General features: G+C 38.8%; 1 protein-coding gene and 1 long non-coding RNA gene across 2 annotated transcripts in view; one reads left to right on the top strand and one right to left on the bottom strand.

The window, feature by feature from the left end:
- The window catches only part of ttc28 (tetratricopeptide repeat domain 28), a 442,541-nt gene that overhangs the window by 401,571 nt on the left and 16,349 nt on the right, over window positions 1-24,621 (bottom strand). Inside the window, exon 2 of the mRNA XM_079805114.1 lies at window positions 24,049-24,336. Within this exon, the coding sequence (XP_079661240.1) occupies window positions 24,049-24,336 (288 nt within the window). The remainder of the gene's footprint in view (window positions 1-24,048; window positions 24,337-24,621) is intronic.
- LOC307119269 lies at window positions 9,890-13,051 on the top strand. The gene is made up of 3 exons (XR_013815629.1): window positions 9,890-10,599; window positions 10,675-11,153; window positions 11,521-13,051. It is a non-coding gene; the product is annotated as an uncharacterized lncRNA (long non-coding RNA).

Here is a 24,621-nt window from a genome sequence, read left to right as displayed (position 1 = left end):
CTTGACAGGTTTCAAGAGATTTTCCCTTACAGACAGCTAGTTTGAATCTCACAACTGTAAGCACTTTAATGACGTAGCATGACATGAACTGAACATCACGGTACATTCTCAGATTACCCATCAATAATACATGTAACTGCTAGTTGCATTATACTGCTCATATGAGCAAACCATATGTGTTTACGTCCTTCTAAAAACAATAAAACACCTTTTGAATGCTTGGCTTCGTCTCAAAGAAACTTTTAAGCAACTGTGCATCTCTCATTCATTCATGATGTCAAGCGCCACACTGATGGCCTGAACGGCCAGGGTTTGGCTTCTCCCATGTGGCAATGCATGTTAAACTGAGCGAGAGGACACAGAGTCTGCATAGCAGTGCCGTCTAGGACACTTTCGGCCTCGAGGGCCCCATTAACATGAAAGGGGCCGAGAAGTCGCACAAACATGGCTGTGTCGAGTCGATACAAAGCCCTGCCGTACAACAGACCGGACTGTTTTAGTTTATTCATCCAGCAAAGCACTTCAGGGCCTCTTTGTGAATATGTAAATTGAAAACGAGATTGCAATGGGCAAAAAATGAGCAAAATGAAATGCAGAGAAGAACAGAAATCCAAAGCTTATGATGATATTTACAGGGCTTGAGTTTATTTCATAAGTGAACTACGAGAACAATAGAGCCTCAAATGCATCTCAAAAATGAAGCAGGCACCAGTGTGTTTATGATAGAGGGTTGATTCAATATTTCGGATAGGTTAGAGTGGTTAACTAGTTGGATGAAACTAGATTAAAGGGGTCATATGACATGAGAAATTACATTTACCTAGATCTTTTGACAAATTAAAGGTCTTTGTACCATTAAAACATGCAAGTTTCAGAGCTTAAAACATCCTCGTCGTTATAAACGAAACATTTATTTAATCAAGAAAAACAGCTCGTTTTGATATTGCAGGACCTGTGACATCACATGTGCAAATACATTTGACATCGACCAATAGTTATACATCATAACATCATAGGCCCCGCCCACTGGCGTTCAGTCACTTAACGGCTGACATTTGCCTACACTGGATGTGAGCGCCACGTCAAAAGCAAAAAGCATTATAATGACTGACGCTGACATTCATTAAGTGGTTTATATTAATGGTGTCCCAGAGGATTATATTGAATGTTTTTTAAAGCATTTTGTTTTGTTAGTGAGGCACAGTGTAATGGAGAGTTTGTAAAAGAATTTTTTTTTGACAGACGAAGCAGCGACTGTACTGGATCTGACAGCAGCTGCATCACAAACCATAAGTAAATGATTTCACAATGCTTTGTCTGTAAATAACGCTTTTATATCCATAATGTTTTCAAAACTCTTACTCGCGTGTAATAGCGAGTGGCGGTTGATGCTGTTTCCTATGCAGTGCCATTAACCGATCATAACAGTGGGCGTTTACTGACAAGCTTTAAAGGAGCCCCCCCCTTAAAAACTGATGTCAGACAGAAGGCGTTTCTCAATTTCAAGGAAGGATCCTCGGAAGTAGTGTTATGGTGCGTTCACACCGGACGCGATTCGCGCGAGTGATTTACATGTTAAGTCAATGCAGAGACGCGAAATGGCATTCTGCAGCGCGATTCGCGCGATTGAGGCGGCGCGAAGGACGCGAATTGAGCGTTTTGAACGCGCGATTTGAACGTTGCGGAAATCGCGCAAATCGCTCAAGTTGAAAAATCTGAACTTTGGCGGATATTTCGCGCTGCGTTTACCAATCAGGAGCTTGCTCTAGTAGTGACAACAATAAGGAGAAAATCTGTATATTAATATCTGGTTCAGACAATATTATTATCACTGTGATAACATTAAATGACATGAAACACAACACAGTCTCTTTTTGTTAAATGCAAGTTTATGTATGATCAATAATACAAAAGTATAAGTAATGTATAACAAGCTATACATGAAATAAAGCAAACAATGCAGTCAAACATTCAAAGTCAGTGCTAGTAGGCTAACGTTACAACTGCAACGTACAGTTATAGCCTAAAAATATAAAGTAATGAAACTTATCTTTGCCTAAAACGATTTGCCAGGGAACAAATTATAGATCCATGAGATCAAAGATCGGCCGTTACAAGACAAATTATAGCTCGAGACACACCACAGAGACATCAGAGCCAGCGGCAGACGGCAGAAGGACTAGCCGAGGAAAGGTTGCCCTCGCCGGCTTTGACGAGCGCTGAGCGCCGCTGTCCGCTGGAGCTCACAACTCCGAAAACGGCAGATAAAATGTTCAAATAGGCATATATATCTTTATATAAATAAACCACAGATTTGAGCTTTAAACAACTACATTATCGGCTGAAAAAGTCTTAAAACTACGTTTTGTCACACATTAACAGTAGATTTTTTTTTTTTAAAAAGGCATGTAAACACAGCCCATGTCAGCCATTTCTCAACGAGACGAGCTGCTGGAGGAAGCCCCGCCCATGACTCGAATTCGCGTCTGTTGTGCAGTGAATGTCACGCGCGATTCGCGCGAGTAAACTCAAAATGTACACGCGTCCACCTTCGCGCGAATCGAGTCCGGTGTGAACGCCACATTAGAGCGATATCGGCCGGCCGATATATCGGGCCGATATTTGCGATTTTTACGTGTATCGGTAACCTTCTCGGTCCGCGGCGCGTTTCAGCGCGACGGAATGAGAGAAAGGGAGAGCTCTGTATGTCCGCAGCGGGGATAAAAGGCCAATAAAAGGCTGCTGCGTTCGCCGATATTTTTTTCCCCTGCATTATTTACAGACAGGCATCCACAGGCAGCTCTCACCATCTTCAAACTCTCTTGCTCTCCCTCCCTTGTGCATATCAATCAAAATCAATTTAGAATTGACACAATGATAAAAGGTCGAAAGACTGAAGTTTTACGTGGAGCATTGGGAGATTTTTTTCCTGAATTAACGCTGGTGTTGCTCTACAAGAGATTAAGTTAAGTGCACCTACACTCTAAAAAATGCTGGGTTAAAAATAACCCAAGTTGGGTTGAAAATGGACTAACCCATCAATTGGGTTGTTTTAAGCAAACATTTAACCCAACCCTGGGTCAAAACAACCCAATTGCTGGGTTAGTCCATATTCAACCCAACTTGGGTATTTTTTAATCCAGCATTTTTTAGAGTGTAACCATTAAATGACTAGGTGGTAAATAGTTTTAAAATTAAGTATAGTACAGTCAGTGTGCACTTTATTATGCTGCTTGCTTGTTGATACTGTGTGCAATATTGTAATTATTTTATTTATGCTTAAATATTTATTTTCAGAATTTATTTTCACCACTGAACTCTTTTTTTCTTGTTCTACCTCACCTTACTATTTGTTAAATATAGTTTTTTTTAGTTCAATGATGTTCCTTTTTTTAAATTGTAAATTTTAAATGGTTATCATCCTGATCATTGTGTCATTTTTATGTTGTAAATTGAGAGAGCAAAAGCAGTATCGGCTTCAAATATCGGCTCAAGAAAATCGGCAGCCCGTATCGGTCATCGGCTAAGGCTGATGAAAAAAAATCGGTATCGGCATCAGCACTTAAAAATCCATATCGGTCGACCCCTAAAATATGCCATATACAGGAAAGAATGCATACGTGTAGACTTCACGCTCTCAAATCACCCACAATTCTATGCGCGCAGCTTTGCTATCTTGTTAAAAAAATACAAATATCGGATGTTGGCGGAGTCGGAGCGTTAACGGGGCAATATGCTTTCAAGTGTAAGTATTTACGTTACCAAACATTTGTTATAACCGTAGTAAATATAAGTAAAGTTTAACGTTTAAATGCCAGTACAAATTACTACCGTATTGATATTATACAAATTAAGTTATTGATGGCTAACGGACCTTTTCACTGACTTAATGACGCAATGAAGTGCACTTGCTTGCCTGTTCCATTCACGTGTTCTCCGAATGCTAAAGAGGAGCCTCGCCTAGCCTCTGAAGGAAGTGACTTGGAAGGACCAGTCCTGCAGAGGAAGGATCCTTGACATTGAGAAACACCTAGAGGCGCAAAGAAAAGTTTTTCCACATATATATATATATTTGTTTTTTGTGAAAACTTTATAAGTGAACCTCAAGGAACATATTAAAATAACAATACAATTATTTTTTTAATCCTTTAAATCTTTAGCATGCACATTTTACTCTTTAAAATGCTAATAAAGGACTCAATAAAATCAGAAATGCTTTAAGCATGCATTAGTCACTCTAAACCCTCTCCAACTAGTTTAATCTTTAAATTCACCCCCCGTCGCCGCTGCCGCCATCAAAGCACTACTTTGCTAACAAATTCATCACCTTCTACAAAATCTACAAAGACTTCATGGCAATCACCTGCTGTGAGCGATGCTCCTGCTATAATGTATAATCCGCAGGTCTCACCGGAGAGTTTAGTGCAATGAACCTTATTTATATGATGAATATCTTTTAGTTAAATCATAGGGCTGCACAATTACAGGGGGAAAAAACAAATTGCGATTTTTCTAATAAAAATAACAATTGAGGTTTAAAATGCGCAAAAAAAAAAAAGATTCCAGGTTTCCTGTGCTTGTTTGCAGGGCAGCACAATTTGGTCAAAAGTTTTTTCACATTACAGCAAAAATATCATCATTATTGTTATTATTATTGTTGTATTTTATATATTACATTTTTCTGAGTGAAATATTACAATAGTTTTTTTTTTATATATTTTTATTTAGTGGTAGCAAAAACTGTTATTATAATAGTTATTATATTTATTATAATTAACTTATATATTTTATGGTCATGACATAGCCTTTCGTAATAATAATATTACTATAATATTATAAATATGAAATCTATCAAAAAATATTAAACAAAATGAGAAATATTACTATTGTAAATTTGCACTGTAAAAAGTAGTATTTAATAAAAATATATATATAACAACAACAACAATCATAATAATAATAATAACATGTTATTTATGTCAATTAGACTCCCCCTGAAATTGCCTCACGGCATCCTCAATAAACCCGTCTCCGGCGTGATGACTCCGATCTTTCGAATATTCCTATTTAATAATTGATTAATCGACACGTCATCCTCAATAAACCCATCTCGTGATGACGCAGATCTTTCGATTATTCCGATCTAATATGACCTCTGACCTGTAAAGTTGCCAGAATAATAATCATATGCTGTTTGTTAATTGGCTAAAGGAGAACTGGCACCCGACTGAGCCTGGTTTCTCCCAAGGTTTATTTTTCTCCATTATGCCCCTGATGGAGTTTTGGTTTCCTTGCCACTGTTGCCTTTGGCTTGGCTTGCTCAGTTTTCTTCAGTTTTCAAATAAATATCCAAATAAATTGTATTACTAAACTTAATTAACCATATAAGCTATATTACTGATCTGCCCACATTGTCACTGTATGATAATTGAAATGAGCTGATGACATCACCGTTTTCTCCAGAGCGGCTGTACGGCCGAATCAAATTCTGTTGCATTATTTTCCTGTCTAACACTGTGAAGCTGCTTTGAAACAATCGACATTGTAAAAGCGCTATATAAATAAAGGTTGACAAGTTGACTTATTTATACAGTACAACTGTAAGAAAAAAAAAGCAAAACTAATATTTATGTTTGTCCCTGGATTTAATAATTGCACTAAGACACAACGAGATTTTGGTTTTATTTCGATCAGTTAATCATCTGAAAATCTTAGCATCTACATATCGTCAGATCTACGCCTGGTGAACACTATCCTAAACCAGTCTGACTCTAGATTGCTTCCTTAAGATAAACTAGCCAACTTAGCGCTTAGACAGTTTGTAAAATATGTTTTGCACATCCCCATTCAGTATGACCTGAATTTAAATGTACCACTGTATATCATAACTAGATCTCTGGAGATTTGAGGCCGTGTGTTTTTAATGCAGTGTATGTCATGCTTGCGTGTCATTAACGCGGAGCCCCCATTTCAACGCGCTTCCCTGAGGAGAAGATTACGGTGTGGTCTGAATATTGCTTTATAAGAACAGGGTGCCAGAGACGTCAAGAGGAGCTCGAGCAGTGCAACATGGGAAAACGGCCCTGTGGTCTGTTGCTTTTGCATCCAGAGCGGAGAAGAGAAGGTCTAAAGATCTTCCCAGACTCACAACAATGAATCACGACCTTCAAGAGGGACGTTTCGATTGCATAAGGCACTTTGAATTCAAAACACAAGTCATGTTCGTTCTGTCTACGGCGATACTGTGATCTGAATGGAATTTCCTTCATATAAAAGACCAGACAACTTCTTGAGTTTCACGACAGGAGGATTGTTGATTGAAGCGATGTAGCAGAAATCACCAGACTAGCTAGCATTTATAAAAAGCCACACATTACAGTACTTTTACAATGATCCAGGAGGTTTTTAAACACTAAGAACTCACTTTAACAGGCTATAAAATAACTTCGATATTTTCTTAACTCGGCTATACAGCTAAAAATGTAACTGTATACCTCTATATTTTTCCAAATACTGTATATCAATATTTGGTAAAACTTTACAATAATGTTCAATTTGTTACATTAGTTAACACGACCTAACAATGATAAATACTTCTAAAGCATTTATTAAACTTAGTAAAGTCAAGTGCAGGTCTAGTTAGCATTTATACTCCAAGACTTAATGCATAGATCTACTTTGACATATACAGGGCCCTATTTTAACAATCTGAGCACATGCCATGGTCTGAAGCGCACGGCACAGGTGCTCTTAGGGCGTGTCCGAATCCACTTTTACGATGGGAAAAATGGTCGGCGTGCCAGGCGCATGGTCCAAAAGGGTTGTACCTAGTCTCTGAGTCATGGGTGTGTTTTGGGCGTAACGTGCAACAAACCAATCAGAGTCTCATCTCCCATTCCCTTTAAAAGGCATTTTTCGCACCATGGCGTGTTCTTTATTTACATGGTGGAATTTGCGAGCGGAAAAATTGAACGCTTCTCCAGAGGAAACGGATCTGCTCCTTCAATGACGCCTGCTTGCTCATCATTACTGCAAATTATATTTGCAAATAATTCTGATACATGCAATGACTATCCATAATGACATGTAGACATTTTTATATTCATGTACAGGATAATAATCTTGTACAATTTAATCCTTTAATTTTTCATATTTAAAAATGTGAGCGTGCTGCTGTGCCCTGTGTGAGTAAGCAGAGCGCATATTACGGACACGCCCTTTTCTTCGATATCAATACCGATACCTTGACTTCGATACCGGTTCCTGAGCGATACTTTTTTCGTATTTAAAATTAATTTTGCTGTTTTAACAAGATTACATTACCTCAAAAAAAAAACATTGGTTTTATTTTTTCAGTAGTGAATGCGCGTGCGCCTATAGAGGGAAATTCACCTTTCATTTGCATTATAATCAAAGTATTTGATTTCGATCTCAATTGGTTTGTTTAAAGCTACACTGTGTGATATTTTCCCCCATCTAGCGGTGAAAAGGTATATGACCATCCAGAGAATTTTTGTTTCTGTTCCTCTCAATTCCGATTTCGTTTTAGCTCCTACGGTGGCCGATTTAGTCCAAGATTAACATGGCTTCCAGTTCGACCTCGTCCACATTCGACACGGTGCCATCGAGTGTTAAAACGCGAAAGGCAAAGCTTAAATTTACGGGTATGTCCCTCTTTGGCTAATGTACTTTCAAGATGGAGGGGCAACATGGCGACCCGCATTCGAACCCCTCACCCATATGTATTTTTAAAAGGCATATTATAAACTTACGAGAATACTTTATTACTTGAAAGAAGTAAATATACATTAAGGAGCACATATATTTTTGAAAGAACTAAGTGTTTTTAGCTAAGAATAAACTAAAAAAGTTACACAGTGTAGCTTTAAACTTATATATTTTACGCTTTCTATAGGCCTATTTATCATACCTGTGAGGAAAGTATATGCCGAGTTTCGGTTCATTTATGTGCAGTTCTTCTTGCAGTCAAATACGAAGAAACGTTCTGCTCTGCACTGTCAAATGCTTCAGATTTGTATTGTTGTCTGTCTTAGTGGCAATTATCTTGTCGTGAATATTGCATTGCGCGCTATTGGCATCGAGCCTGGTGAAATGTAGCCACAATTTTTGATCTTTTACATCTATGTGGGTTGGGACGCTTACTAGGGCTGGGCGATATGGCTGAAAACTATATCACGATATAAGGGTTTCATATCGGTCGATATCGATAATTATTGATATGTTTTATGACCTATTTAAATTAAGGACCAGGAGAAAAATATTTTACATTTAAACATTATTATTTTAAACTTAACCTTCCTCTGATTATAATCCCCTCAGTGATAAAGGCAGAAAATGTCAACACAACCATGGAAAACACTCAAATAATTAAAATATAAACAAGTCTAAAATTTCAAATATCTCTTAACATTAAGCTGCATTGCTTCCAATATTTCTTTGTAACTTTTACCGTTTAGATGCTTTGTCATAAGGCAGTGACTGATGCAGAGTAACGTTACCTCTCCATGTAGTTTCAAAGGCTGAATCCGAAATCGCCCCTTATACCCTAAATAGGGCACTATTTGGGGGGACAGCCATTTGTAGTGGTGTCCCAAACCATAGTGGACGTTATTGAGTGCACTCATTCTATCCCACATTGCACCGCAACAACGAGTGTACAGCTGATATACACACAGCGGCTGTCCGAATCATAGACAGTAAAAGGTCAGAATTCGCTCACTCGTTTTCAGGCACTCCTTCAAGTGAACTGTATCAGTGGACTAAAGTAGGGAATAGTGATTGAGGGTTTAGAGGGCGATTTCAGATTCAACCAAAGTCAAGAAAAGCACAACGGCGAGCGAGTCGAGTATAAACACGTCCCCAAATGAACGAGGCGCGCGCGCTGTCAGCGGAGGCTCGCGCTGCGGAGCCAGACAAAAGTATAAGGCTGGTAAAACAAGTTTGTGGTATTACCAGTCTTGGTGGGGACGACAGTCTTGCAGACGACATTGGTCTGACTACGTAGTGAGACTTATACAATCCAAAAAACTGTCATACTGGTGAGCCGACTTGTTTTCCTGTTTTAATAACAATTTCCTCGCTCACTGCGGCAATCATTTTCCACTTATCACTCCACGCCGGTTCTGTTTACTGAAGAATGAATCCAACATGAGACAACGATATGGCGCAACCAAACATGATACAGTTACATGATTGGCTGTTAGCCTGTCACTCCCTACGTTGCTTGGTTACCAGAGAGTGAGTGCCTTTGTTCATGCAGCCAAACTTGCTTTGCAACCTCTGGTTTCTTCCGACGGAGAAAAAGAATTATCGAACGTTTTATCGAACGCATTTTTTATTGATATCGATGACGTGTCTATCGCGATACATATCGTTATCGTTTTATCGCCCAGCCCTAATGCTTACCCCTATTTACACTACACACGACTGCAGCGCATCACGGCTCACAGCTCCGTTGGCCGCGTCAGAGCCGTAACGCGCCGCTGACGGGGTTACACACTACAGCCTCACGTGCGAGCCGCGTCCCTGGGCATAACCGCCGTAAACTAATATTTTTTCCATCACAGCCAATCATGCTGCATGCTTATTGGCTCACTGACGTTGACAAGATTAATACCCTTGGGTATCAAAATTTGGTATCGAACGTCAAGACCTTTTACGATACTCGATAGTAGAGGCAATTTGGTCTGTACCTAAAAAGTATCAAACTCAATAGGTTTGTGTTGGTCAATGGCGCAGTCGTTTTCAGTTCCTCAAAATAGCAACGTTCCAACAATGGCCTAAACACACCTGGTTTTCAGACCAGACGCCCATGGGCGAACAGATGGCGCGAGTGCAACGATTATTTTGCTTCTTTCTTTTTTTTTTTGCCCTCATAAGTTTTTTGAGTAAGTTCCTGATAAGGTTTGTACTGTAAATATTTTCTACTATTAAAAGGTGGATTTTTTTTTCTAATGAAAAAGTGCATTTCTTTGTGATTTTAAAATACTTGAAGGAAACGGTTTACTTTCAGCAGTTATTGTCTATGGGGCAGATTTCTGCTTGTTGTACATCAGATACAGATAAATTAACACAGTAGGCCTACATTACATTTATTTGAATGCATTAATGAGAGAGTGATTGTGTGTGTGAATTACTCTTACTGTCTCTATTCATTATGAAGCTGTGGTTTGTACTTACTTCAAAGGTATTAAAATAACGGTTGAGTTTCTAAGCTACTTTAGTGACTTTACTTTAGTCACAGGACAGCGTTGATCCTGCGTTTCTGTTCTCCTCTGCGCGCGATCTTCACGGGATGTGCAAGCTTCTGTCTGAGTGTTCGTTTGTCACAATAAATCAGGCATTAGTTCAACATAATACACATCTGATGGTCGAAACTCGCTTTAATGTTCAAACTGACAGGGCTTAAACGACATACAAATGACAAAGCTTTGCGAGAACGCAGGTGAAAGATCTGCCTTCAGGGTGCGCGCGTTGTCGCGTTTAAACGCATTTACTTGACAAACTTTACAAGAACGAAAGTGAAAGCGGTTTCGGGGCTTGCGCGCGCCATCTCTGTGTGTGTGTGTGTGTGTGTGTGTGTGTGTGTGTGTGTGTGTGTGTGTGTGTGTGTGTGTGTGTGTGTGTGTGTGTGTGTGTGTGTGTGTGTGTCAGCGCGTAGGCTATAAGAACAGCAATTAACTGACCTGTATAAACTGTGTAAAACATGCAGTTACTATATTGATTCTGGGCATCTATAAACACAGATAACCGCTCCTGCTTCTCTCTGTGTGCCTGCAAACTGCTCTTGATGTGACTGACGGGGCGGAGTCACGTGAAAACCGAAATAACCGACATGGGAAAAATACGTCGGTTAGAGGATCTGAATGTCGGTTTTGGTTATTTTTCGATTAATCGTACAGCCCTACCTAGCAGCCTGTAGTAGAGCAAATAAACAACAAAAAAAGCATCGGAATCGGCCCATTTGCTTGTAAATAAAATCGGAATTGGCCATGAAAAACTAGTCTGGCTATCACCAGAACAAGCTCAATTTAAAATTGAACATTGGTCTGGGAAGTCTGCTCTGTATTTTCTACCGCACAAGAGGCGTGATCAACTAGCATAAATTAAAAGACTCTGTACGCAATTGGATAGTCCTTCAACCAATCAGAACACAAGAGGCGTGATCAACTAGCATAAATTAAAAGACTCTGTACGCAATTGGATAGTCCTTCTACCAATCAGACCACAAGAGGCGTGATCAACTAGCATAAATTAAAAGACTCTGTACGCAATTGGATAGTCCTTCAACCAATCAGACCACAAGAGGCGTGATCAACTAGCATAAATTAAAAGACTCTGTACGCAATTGGATAGTCCTTCAACCAATCAGACCACAAGAGGCGTGATCAACTAGCATTAATTAAAAGACTGTATGCAATTGGATAGTCCTTCAACCAATCAGACCACAAGAGGTGTGATAAACTAGCATAAATTAAAAGACTGTACGCAATTGGATAGTCCTTCAACCAATCAGACCACAAGAGGCGTGATCAACAGGCATCGATCCATCCCTTCTCTATTCGTCATAGTGTTAAACCCGCCAACAGCGTGCCAGGTGGATAAGCCAGTCTGTGATTGGTTCCCGCAAAACTGTAACAGAAGCAGTATAAATGAATGTACAGTTGCAGGGCGAAACAGCAGAAAAACGACTAAAAAAGAGAGTAAAACTGTATTTATAAGGAATATATCACGATATACACAATATTTCCTAATTTTATACAATATTGTATAACTATTAGATGCATCGCCCAGCCATCTGAACTATCATTGCATGACTTCTTTATCAAAGTATCCTTATAAGATCCATCAGATCTTAAAAACAGGTGAGCGGCGTCATCCCGCTGTGCATTGATCTTAAAATTGCAAGTCATTGCATGCTTTGAATTTGCATTCATACACCAGTTCATGCATAATCCCTCAGTCTGTGTTTGAACAACACGATCCCCGGCGTCTGTCTTTGATCAGTGCGAGGCCTGCGAACGGAATCAGATTTAAGAAATAAAGACAGACAGGGTGAATCTGCATGAATTATCGGCTCTTTGAAGTCGCTCGCAACGCCCTCCCGCAGCAACAGCCAGGTGTGAGACCTTTCGCAGTTTCCGCGTACCTGCAGGTTTGAGAGCTCGAAAACTCCAGCCTAGCAACCGAGCAGAATGAAACGCCGTCTGGGAGTTTTTTAATAAAGGCTATTCAAAGGGATAACACGCAGGGAATGCGAGGGAAAAATGAGTCTAGATGTCCTCTCAGAAAATCCCTTTCAGCTCGAAACGCTCGATCTAAATGACAAAGAGATAAAAAAAGCGCACAAAATGGCATTTAAAAGGATAAAGGCTAAAAACAACGGCGAGCGACTGCAAGGCTTTCAGTGCGTTTTTGTGTCGCTGGCGCACATGTTTGGACGCACAGCACCGCTCCCACAGTTTTCTCCTTCCCATGGGCCCTCTCAAGGGGCAAAACACGGCTGTTGTGCCAACATGGACATCTATGCGAGGCTGGGAAGAGAAGGAGGGGCGGTCAACGAGCGCTGACAGAAGTAAATAGCCTTCTCAGAGCGGCCGCTGTTATTGAGCCTTAATTAAAGTCGCCCTCGGCTCGCGACCCCGCCGGGACGAAACAGCAGGACTATTGCTATGACCCTGGCCTGCACGTCACCTCCATGTATCTTCACTCCGCTGCACTGCGGTACGGCATGCCATTAAGATACAAAGCACTCGAGGACTCAGACTGGGCGATAGATGAAATATACAACAGTGGCCAAAAGCGATCTCCAGAGGGATATTTGTTTTTACTTCACCCTACGGGTTTGATTAAACCATCAAAAATATGAGGAAAATATTTTAAATATGAGGGAAGAACAAAACACTAAACTTGGTTAAGGTAATTATCTGACAAAATCATTTGGCAAAAAGGCAAACTACAGCTACCGGTTTTATTTTACTTTGCAAGAAATGCACAGAAAAACAAAGCTCACATTGACCACAACATCATCAGTTATTATTATTATTTCATTGGTTCTCTCTTGTTTTTGTGTTCATAATATCTTTGTATGACAGCCTGGAAAAATATTATGTCGCACAATCATTGCATTATCATAAATAAAACAAGCACAACCACACAATATGTTGACAAAATCTTTAACTTAGTTTTAATAATATTTGAATAAAGGATGAAGTTGTCAATTTTCCTAGGCCGGACGTCACTTTTGGCCACTACTGTATATACATATTTGCTGATACAAAATGAACCAATTTTTTAAGTGTTTTTTTTATTTGGTCAAAGTTTCCTAAAAATGTAATCAATGGGCCATTTTGTTTCATTGCCACGCATCAATTCTTTCAATAAATGGTTTCAACAATTCATATGCTTTATCACTCACATTCATTTGGTAGTTTGCATGCCTTGAAAGAGAAATGTTCAAGTAAAAAAAATATATGCAGGAATATATTGCTATTTATTATTAACTATTGTTATATTGATGCATAGTAAATCATTTACATCCCTGTAGGCGTTTAATAAAAATTGTGTGGAAAAAATGGCTTGATTCATTTTAAAAATCACATTGTACTCTTTAAAAAACAAAAATAACACATAAAACCTAAGGACTTGAGCACAATATATATATATATATACACACATTTTATATTTTATATACACTGATTAGGCAAAACACAATATTGTGTTGGTCCCCCTTTTGCTGCCAAAACAGCCCCGACCCATAGAGGCATGGACTCCACAAGACCCCTAAATGTGTGCTGTGGTATCTGGCACCAAGATGTTAGCAGCAGATCCTTTAAGTCATGTAATTTATGAGGTGGGGCCTACATGGATCGGACATGTTTGTTGAACACATCCCACAGATGCTCGTAGGCGGTGCGTGTCAAAGTAACATCCACATGGATGGCAGGACCCAAGGTTTCCAAGCAGAACATTGCCCAAAGCATCACTGCCTCCGCCGGCTTGCCTTCTTCCCATAGTGCACCTGAACCAGCATTATGCACCATCAGAACCAGCATTAACTTCGTGAGCAGTTTGAGCTCCAGTAGCTCGTCTGTTTGATCGGACCACACGGGTCAGCCTTCGCTCCCCACGTGCATCAATCAGCCTTGGCCGCCCATGACCCTGTGGCCGGTTCTCCACTGTTCCTTCACTGGAGCACTTTTGATAGAGACTGACCACTGCAGACCGGGAACAGCCCACAAGAGCTGCAGTTCTGGAGATGCTCTGACCCAGTCATCAAGCCATCCCATCACAATCCTTGTCAAACTCACTCAAATCCTTACGCTTGCCCTTTTTTCCTGCTTCGAACACATCAACTTTGAGGACAAAATATAATATATATATATATATATATTACATATAAAATAATTGCAATATATTGTCATATATGTATTAATTTACAAGGCTGAAAAATAGGAATCTTGAGTTCTTATAGTCACATCGCCAAGCTCTGCCACTATGTCATCTTATCATGAGAGGTAAACTCTAAACATACTGAATCTGCATCTCCGCAAGCACAAACACTTCAAACGACGCATAAATACAGATAAAAACCCTGATGTCTCGAGTCTTTCAGCGCCCTCGAGCTCTGGCAGGAGAATGCTGATGAAGCGACACTCGTCTGCGTTCATTCGCCTTCTCTTCACATTCATCACTCGCTGTGGCCTCTCAGAAAGGGTTGAGAGGTGTCGGAGTGTGTGACGGAGAGTAAAAACATCAACAGCTTTCAATCAGCACAAGGACTTACAAACAGTTCATCATTCTCTTGCCTGGCTGTCAGGTGTGAAGTACTGGCTCATTGAACAAGTTTCCTCACAAAAAGGCTATTTTAATGCCTACCATGTCTCTTTTCCTAACATATAAGAGCGATTCAGAGCTGTAAACATATCACAGTTCACAGATTACAAAAACAAACACTTGAAAACGCCTGAATGTCCTTCATTAGATCAAGTGTCTGTATCCGCGCACAAACACACAGCAAAATCTTTTCTGATTGCCTTCATTTTTGCTCATTGACTTAATCAACTGATGCTGCAATACTTATTTTCAATTTCAACACAAGATCTGTTGCTTTTCAAAGCATACAAATGTCAATTTCTTTCTTGTAAAGTGTCTCACTTTAAAATTCACGACACATACTTTGATATTTTAGGCGTTCAGGTGGCGTTCAGGTGATTATGTGTATTCTAACACACTGAAAAAAATCTGTTTAAATGTTCTTTAATATCTATATTGTTTAACCTAGACAGCAATGAGATTTAATTCACCTGTGTATCAGATTTCTCTTCTCTAGTGTTTCAACAGGGTCTCAATCTGTTCTCAGATTCACTAATATACCATATTCTGCTATCAAAAGTCAGAGATCTCAATTTTAGGCGCTTTGTGGACCCGCCAATAGGCTCACATTACCAGTGGTGGATAAAGTACTTGAAAGCCATACTTGAGTAAAAGTATAGATATCTTACCAGAAAATGACTTTGGTAGAAGGTAAAGTCACTGTTTAGAATATTACTTGAGTAAAAGTTTTAAATTATGTGAAATTTATTGTACTTAAGTATGAAAAGTATTTTTTAAATGTTAAACGTACTTCAGTATTGAAAGTAAAAGTAAATGCAAAATACAAAATGAGCAAAAAATATTATAAAAAATTGTTCAGCAAGAAGCAAGATTGTGTTCAGTTTTAACTCTTTCTTCCATTTTGTTTTCTTTGAATTAAAGAAGTAATTTTGACCTCAAATAAAGTTATATTAATCATTTTTAAAAAGTTAGGGGAAAATATTAATATAATAAAGTATATTCTGACAGAATATGTTCTGAGTGGAGGGTTTCTGACAGGAAATGTATTTTGCTTAAGTATTTTTGACCTCAAATCAAGTTATATTAATGATTTTTAAAAAGTTAAGGGAAATTTCAATATAAAAAGAACTGAAATGCATTTCTGATTTTGCTGTTGGCTGAATGATGACAGCAGACCCTTAGCCTCCAGCATCGGATGCAACCTGGAAAATTAAATCAACCGCTGTACTGTTGTGCGAGCACTTTTTTGCACATGCTTGCTTGCAGTCTGGTGTACTTCTGATTTTATTTTGTAGTAAGTAACGAAAATGCTTTGGGGAAATGTATCGGAGTAAAGGTATACATTTTATTTAGAAAATGTAGTGGAGTAAAAGTTGACAGAAATATAAAAACCAGGCCTCTGAACCGGTTCAAGGAACGAAAACGAAAACCGGAAACGAACGAAATTTTAAGAGGAACAAAAGCGAAAACGAAATCAAAATCAATTTGAATCGTTCTGAACAGAAACGTTAATTTGAAATGACCATTAACCGGTTAATAACATTATTTTATCGTTCTTTTAATATTTTAATTTGGCAGTGACCAATCATGAATTGAGTAGTCCAGCATGTGATGTGACGGATCAAGCGTGAGTGAAATGGTCATAAGAGGCCACTTTAGATTGTCTAACGCTCCATTAAAACAGGTCCGCTCTTTATGCTTTGTAAGTAATGCATGTATTTCTGTTGTGGTTTTAAAAATGTTTTGAAAAAAATATTCAAGTTTAATTACCATGCATGATGCGTTATATTATTATTGAGTGAAAAATAAGTCTATTTATACATATTTGTTTAAAGTATAGGCTAAATTAAAATAACGTTATTAACCGGTATTTTTTCAAATCAAACCGTTTTCGGAACCGTAATGTTTATTGAGGAACGCAAAAACGGAAACGCTATAATATCGATTCTGCTCGGAGTGAACCGATTGATGTTTTTTTCCGTTTTTAAGCCCTGATAAAAACTCAAGTAAAGTACAGATTTTCCCCCAAAAAATACTCAAGTACTGTTACAAAGCATTAGTATTACTTTGTTACATTACACCACTGAATACTACTAACACACCCTTTAAATAACACAAAAATACAGCGCTATATGACTTTAGAGCAGGTTTGTGTTGGTCAATGGCGCAGTCGTTTTCAGTTCCTCAAAATAGCAACACGCCAACAATGCTCCTGAACACACCTGGTTTTCAGACCAGACGCCCATGGGTGAACAGATGAGCGCGAGTGCATTTGCTATTTAAAGCAGCACTAGGTAACTTTTCAACCTTTATAATATATTTTCAAGACTCTTGTGATGATACATCGACTTACAATAGGTTGAATGACACGTCTGCCATAGCCTGACGGGGTCTGTATCGTTTTTTATCATTCTTTTAAACTTCGGGTTTCGGGTAGTAACCCGAGAACAAAAAGAACTACAAAATTCGACCGCTTTACGGCATATATGTCACTTCCACCACCATCCCCACTTCCTTAAATTCGGACGTGCGAGCCCAACTATCATTTGTTTGCCAAATGTTATAGTCATGGCCGTAGCAGCACAGAAAAATAAGAACGCAAAGGTTTTGTCGGAGGAAAGCAGAAAGAGGAAACGAGAAAGTGATGGGATTAAAGGCAGGACGAGGATCAACATTGGGCCGGCGTTTGCTCGTTGGCGTGAGCTGGAGGAGGAGGGGCTACATTCTTGCAAGTAAATACATAAGACGTACAAAATCATATTTTAGGATACCTAACATGTCTGTGATATTTGTTTATTTGTCTTGCCTCAAGCTATAATGCAAATCGATTTTTCAAATTTGCAGATTCATCTATGGTAGCTTGATATTATAATATTGACGATATATGGTTATTACCTACCACTCAAACATTGAATTGAAGTATCATATAGATTGTGTAAAACGGGAACCAATAGACTAGGCTACTATAATGACGCTGGCTTGTAAACGTGAGCATCGCGATCATTTGGCGTTTGAAAAAAAATAAAACCCATGAAATTATATTCATATGACATGCTGAAACATATGCCACTGTACCTGGGATGAAGACATTTCACACGCGACGCAAGCAGAACACCTGCATGTGAACTCCTGCAGTGTTCAGGGCTATCATGGTTGTCATGTCAACAAATGCACGTGCGATGCATCCCCTGATGTAGAATGACAGAGTTAACGACAGTAGTAGAGGACAATACTGTTTCCCAACTGTAGGGGGACCCCGAGAGCAAAACCTACCTAGTGCTGCTTTAAAGGGTTACTTCAGTGATTTAGCAGTAAGCTTTGTATTTAAACTGGGTCATTTATGTAGTAGAAATGTGAAATTATTTTAGAATTTGGGGTCTTCTGGACTGAGAAAAGGCAGAAAATGTATTTTTGTCTCATGTGGATGAAAGACAACAACTCCCAGAATGCACTTCCTTCGCTGCCCTACGAGGCCACTCCGTACACCGTCGTTTTGATCTTCATAGTAATACAATCATTTCGTCCAGTTAGAGAATAAACACTACAATTAAAAACTGAACATGTCTTTTCAATAAAGTGTGTGTGAGCCGAACGAAAGTCAAGACACAAATGCAGAAGGAGTCAGATTTCATTCATTGCAAGAGAAGAGCTGAGCAGAGCTGAGGTAACGTTAAGCGCCAGTCTGGCACGTTTTCTGATCGCATATTGAAGCTAAACTATCACAGGAATTCATTGAAAAGTTGAAACACTCACTTTGCTCTGCATCGCTCCGTTATGAATGTCCGTGTGGCCGTCTGTGTCTCACATTCTGTGTGTGAGATCTCTCCCCTGTGGACGGGTTGATAACATGCGGAACAGCTCCATCTAGTGGCTGTAGTCTCTAGCCTCTGGCCAAACAATCCTCCGATGACGCAAAATGACGTTATTTGCGGCATCGGAGGATTTTTTCCAAAAATAAAATGCATAATTATCTCGTCTCAGGGGGATATGAGGGGGGAAAGTACCATAATTTGAATATACTTCCGGGTTTCTACTGATACAAAGCCTAATGCTAAATCACTGAAGTTACCCTTTAAACAACATGCCGCTGGATGGGAAAATGAAAACTGCGTCCGGCTAAAAATAGCAAAAAACACTTGCATCATGCCTGGCGTCACATTGTGTTATAATTCATTCTGCACCATTTATACTACATCAGTAATTGTTTTCATCATGTTATCCGACTTTGGTTTTTGCAAGGATTAGATAAAACTGACTACAAAATGGCATGAACTAACATTCAAATGCTTTTTAATGTTTTTGAAAGAAGTCCCTTCTGCTCATAAAGGCTTCATTTATATGTCCAAAAATATTACAATTTAAAAAGAACTGTTTTCTATGTGAATATATGTTAAAATGTAATTTATTCCTGTGATCAAAGCTGAATTTATCATCATTACTACAGTCTTAAGTGTCACATGATCCTTCAGAAATCATTCTAATATGATGATTTGATGCTCAAGAAACATTTATGATTATTATCAATGTTGAAAACAGTTAATGCATTTTTTTCAGGATTCTTTGATGAATAGAAAGCATTTATGTGAAATAAAAACTTTTTATAGCTATATTTTAACAATTCCAGTCAATTTCTATTTTGATTTTTTTTTTTTTAAGAAACATCTGAGACATTAAGTCCTCCATTAAGTCCTTGAACTATGAAAAAGATTTTTTCTCCTTCTAGGGAAAGTCATAACTTCATATTTGTTTGTTTATTTGTGTTTTTATGAGACTTTCTGGCAGAAACACTCTGCATATATGAGTAACGGGATAAAACTGCAGCGTTTCAGGCCTGTAAAGTCAGACTTTTGCTGTTATTGTTCTTGCAGCACAAGTTTGCTGGCGAACTCGTTCAGGATTTCCACAACAAAACAGCAGCTCAGCCCCACACCCACTACTTCCTCCTATTCTGTTCCAAAAGGAAGCACGGCCTCTCCGATACCGTCTGCTCGTTCCCACAAAACTTCCTCGGCGAGATCTCGGACCGCGGCCCAGAGCTCGGCACTTGTGGCGCTGGTTAGCTCGAACACTCGCCCTTGTCTCTCAGAGGAGCCCGCTGCTCATAAAGAAAACAATTTCACACATTTTGGTTCAGTAAAATGGAACCCAAGTTTCTGCCCTTTACTCTGTGCCAAACGAGAAAGTCCCGCCTTTCTTGGTCCGTGCAGCAAATTAAAAGTCAGCAAGCAGAAGACGGGCAGCTGTGCATGCCGAGGTTAACGTTCCTTGCTGGGTTTGGGTTTTGCCACATGTGCTTTGGGCCGGGGAGGAGAGGATTTTGTGTGGTCACAGCGAGACCAAACCGAAGTACCACTCAAGTCTGAGCAGAGCGTTTTACTCTCAGAGCGTTGAGGCTTCCACTGTTTATGAATGAGAGAAGAATATTTCAATATCCTCAGTTTGTGATTACAAAATACTAACGACTAGAGCTGTTAAGATTGCATGCATATGTGTGGGCCGCCCAGCTCAACAAAGTGATATAACACAAATATGCTGGCCGACATTTTTCTAGACACTTTGATATTTAAACAAAAATGGCTTTCCTGTAGCTCAAACAGTAGAGCATGGTGCTAGCAACGCCAAGGTCATGGGTTCGATTCCCAGGGAAAGCAAGAACTGACCAAATGTAAAATGTGTGTACCTTGAATGCAATGTAAGTCGCTTTGGATAAAAGCGTCTGCCAAATGCATAAAAATGTAAACATTACTTTTTATCCGAACCAACTTAAATACACTAATTGTTGCAGTATCAACTTCAGAACACAAGGGTCATCAGATATGAACAGGATTTCAACATCTCTACAGTTATTTTGTCACAAACATTCAATACCTGTACAAGACATTAGGACTTAATCCACCTCATATACGTTCCACTTACATGTGTAAATTTTAGCCGCAACTAGTGGTGAGGTTGTGAATTGCAACCGCCCACCGCTCACCCCTACCATTCAAAGCACATGGAGAAGCTACGGTGGCCGACACAGGACAAAGATGTCGTCACCTGAGACAGCAGAGAGTAGCTAGCGCGCTGTAGAGAAGTTTGTCCGTTTAGGGCTACTGTAGAAACATGGCGGCACAAAATGGCCACTTCACTGTAAGGGGACCCGCGGTGTGTGTAGATAGAAACGGCTCATTCTAAGGTAATAAAAACATAACGGTTCAGGTCTTTATACACCACTGAAAACATAGTTATGTATATTATATTACATTTCTATCAATAGATTCTCATAAATACTACACACTGCACCTTTAATCCACGTTCAAAAGTCTGGGGTCGGTAAGATATTTTAATGTTTTTGTAAGACGTCTTTTCTGCTCACCAAAGCTGCAAAAAAATACAGTAAAAACAGTGAAATATTATTACAATTGAAAATAATATTTTCTATTTGAATTTGTTGTAAAATGTAATTTACTCCTGTGATCAAAGCTGAATTTTCAGCATCATTACTCCATCATGCTCAAGAAATCATTAGAAATGTCTTTGCTGTGACTTTTGATCAATTGCGTCCTCTGAATCAAAGTATTATTCTGATTAAAAAACAGTGACCCCAAACTTTTGAACAGTAGTCTAAAAACTTACAAAAAGGTTTTTTCAGATACTACACAGAACAAAATTATAAACGCAACACTTTCGTTTTTGCCCCCATTTTTCATGAGATCTAAGACTTTTTCTATGTACACAAAAGACCTATTTCTCTCAAACATTGTTCACAAATCTGTTTTAGTGAGCACTTCTCCTTTTTCCGAGATAATCCATCCACCTCACACGTGTGGCATAGCAAGATGCTGATTAGACAGCATGATTATTGCACAGGTGTGCCTTAGGCTGGCCACAATAAAAAGCCACTCTAAAATGTGCAGTCTTAGTAGGGGTGTAACGGGACACGTATTCGTACCGAACCGTTTCGGTACAGGGCTTTCGGTTCGGTGCGCGTGTGAACCGAACGGTTACGAATGCAATCTTTAACAGTTAACCACTGGCTTGTTTTAAGCGCGGAACACACTTCAATCCTAGTTCCCACTCGAACATATAAAGTATTCAGTCCATTTTATCACGGAATAATTCAAACGATAAATGCCGTTTTGACGCTCTTTAATGTGACGACTGATCACTGTATAGGCGCGTCAATTCAAGTGGCGATCATCTCTTCCAGAAGAATAAACATGAATTAATATCTTAAGGTATGTTGAGGATAACACTTACTGAAACGTATCATATGTTGTGTAATCGCTCAATCAGTGTTTCAATCGCGGAAAGACGTCAAACAGCTTGTAAACGATGTCACGCAGGCTCAGCATTACCTCAGAATCAAAAGTCCTTCAGTGTCCACAGCTGTTGATTCACAAGAGAAATCAACTCTTTCACTAAATATATGCACTATATTAGCCTATATATATATATATATATATATATATATATATAATATTAATATATATATTAATTCTACTTAACCTGTTAGTGATGTCTTGATTATTTAATGCTATGTTTAGATAAATCTGTCATGAAAATGACAGTCACTAAGAATATATTTCAACAACGAATTGGAGAAAAAACTATATTATTTAGGAGTTAATGCAAAAACTGCCTTATGTGAAGTTTACATGTTTGCACACAAAGTGTTATTTGAGTGTTGATTATCCTATAACTAAACATGAATATCAGCTGAATATAGGCTCATAGTTTGGGCTCTGTTGTTAACCTTTAATATTATAGTAATAATGTGCAAGTAAGGGCTCCCTATATAGTTTACAGCATTATCTTTAAGAAACTTTTAGTTATAATTTAAATCATTTAAGGACAGACACAATTTTTTCAGTAAACCACTGTTTAATAAAAAATAAATAAAAAGCCATTTTTTAAAACTACTGTACCGAACCCGTACCGAACTGTGACTTCAAAACCGAGGTACGTACCGAACCGTCAGTTTTGTGTACCGTTACACCCCTAGTTGCTAGTGAATTGAATGTTCATTTCTCACTAACACAGATTTGTGAACAATATTTGTGAGAAATAGGCCTTGTGTGTACATAGAAAAAGTCTTAGATCTTTGAGTTCAGCTCATGAAAAAGGGGGGCAAAAACAAAAGTGTTGCTTTTATAATTTTGTTCAGTGTAAATTATGGCAAAAAATATTTTTTTTTTTATACACGATATGCACTCAAGCTCACAAAAGAATAACAAAAAAATGTTTGCAATTCAACAACACAAGAAGAAACTAACTAATGCAGCAGTTTCTCACCAATGCTAATAAAATGGCCAAATATCAGTCAATTAACCAGCCAGGCCAGTTTATCTATAACTAGCAATGACTGAAGAATTCAACAAACACAGGTGATCTATTAAAAACTGGAATTAAAAAGTAACGATCCAGAACCACAACTCATTATACAAAGCTAGTAAATAAAATCAGACATGCATGCTTTGTGGCAACTTCATCACTGAATCTAACTAATTAAATTCTCACTGTAATTCATCTATTTCAATACTTTATGCTCGCAGCTGTGAGCGCACATATACAACAGTAAAAAAACGTGTGAAATAGTGTTGTTTGCTAGTAAGTCCATCCCAGCGAGCCCTTTTAACATTGCCAAGAGCAGATGAGCCGCTACTGTGATCATTTTTCAGACGCTGACTTCGCCGCGATGCTCTGCTGTGAGTGCCTGTTAACATCACAGCTGAGAAATGTTAAGCAAAGAGCCCATTTGGCTAAATCTCAAGCTCTCCGCTTGCTGTACCTGCAAAGAATGCTAAAGAAACAAACAAACAAATAAAGCCTGGACGACAGCGATGAATGATCTCTGCTTCTCTGAGCTGAGGAATAAAACACTGCCAAATAAAATCTAGTATTTTTTTGTCTTGTTTTACAGTACAAATGTCTAAACATTATTAAATCAAGATGTTTGATTTAATAACGATAAGTCTTTCTTTCTGAAAAATGCGTTTATGCATAAAACAGTCAGTGGGGTCAGAAATATCAACTTAAGCCAAAGGGAAAGCAAGCAATTATATGATATATGTTAAGATTAAGAATATTAAGACTGCTTAGACATATTTACTGGAAAACAAGACAAAAATTCTCAATAAGAAGAGTGTATAAAGCACATGATGACTGAAGAGGGACGTTTTCACAAATGATACGCAGACACAAACTCACCTTTGGCCATTTAGGGTTAAGGAGGCGGGCTTTGACTGCGTCGTCCAGGGCGGTCTGGTACTGGCCCAGTTTGAGGTGGGCGGCCGAGCGGTTGCTGTAAAGGATGCAGTTCTGTGGGTCGGCACGCAGAGCCTCGCCGTACAACTTCACGGCGGTCTGGAAGTCTCCCAGCTGGCAGGCCTCGTTGCTTTGCCGCACCTTCTCCATGAACTCTGCCTTGCTGAGGCCCGGGCCCTCGGCTGCAGCGTGAACGGCCCTGCCCAGCGCTCGCGGGCCAAACAGACCAAACTGACCAAGAAGAAGAGACATGCATTAGTGGATTCAGATCATGTTTTTATGCAGCTAGCAGGCTTTAAAGGCCCATTTCAAATATTTTAAAAATCCTGAAAAGATCACGTTTTCTATAAAATTATGAAGCATTTATATAATAAATTAAAAAAAATCTTACATATTAGACTTATTTATGAAGGATCATGTGACGATGCTGAAAATTCCGCTTTGATCACAGGAATAAATTACATTTTACAATATATTCACATAGAAAAAAGTTTTTTGAAATTGTAATAATATTTC

This window comes from Gobio gobio (assembly GCF_949357685.1).
Source record: "Gobio gobio genome assembly, chromosome: 22".
NCBI classification, from domain to species: domain Eukaryota; kingdom Metazoa; phylum Chordata; class Actinopteri; order Cypriniformes; family Gobionidae; genus Gobio; species Gobio gobio.
The sequence above is the reverse complement of the archived record's forward strand: the minus strand, read 5'-3'. Positions and strand labels throughout refer to the sequence as shown.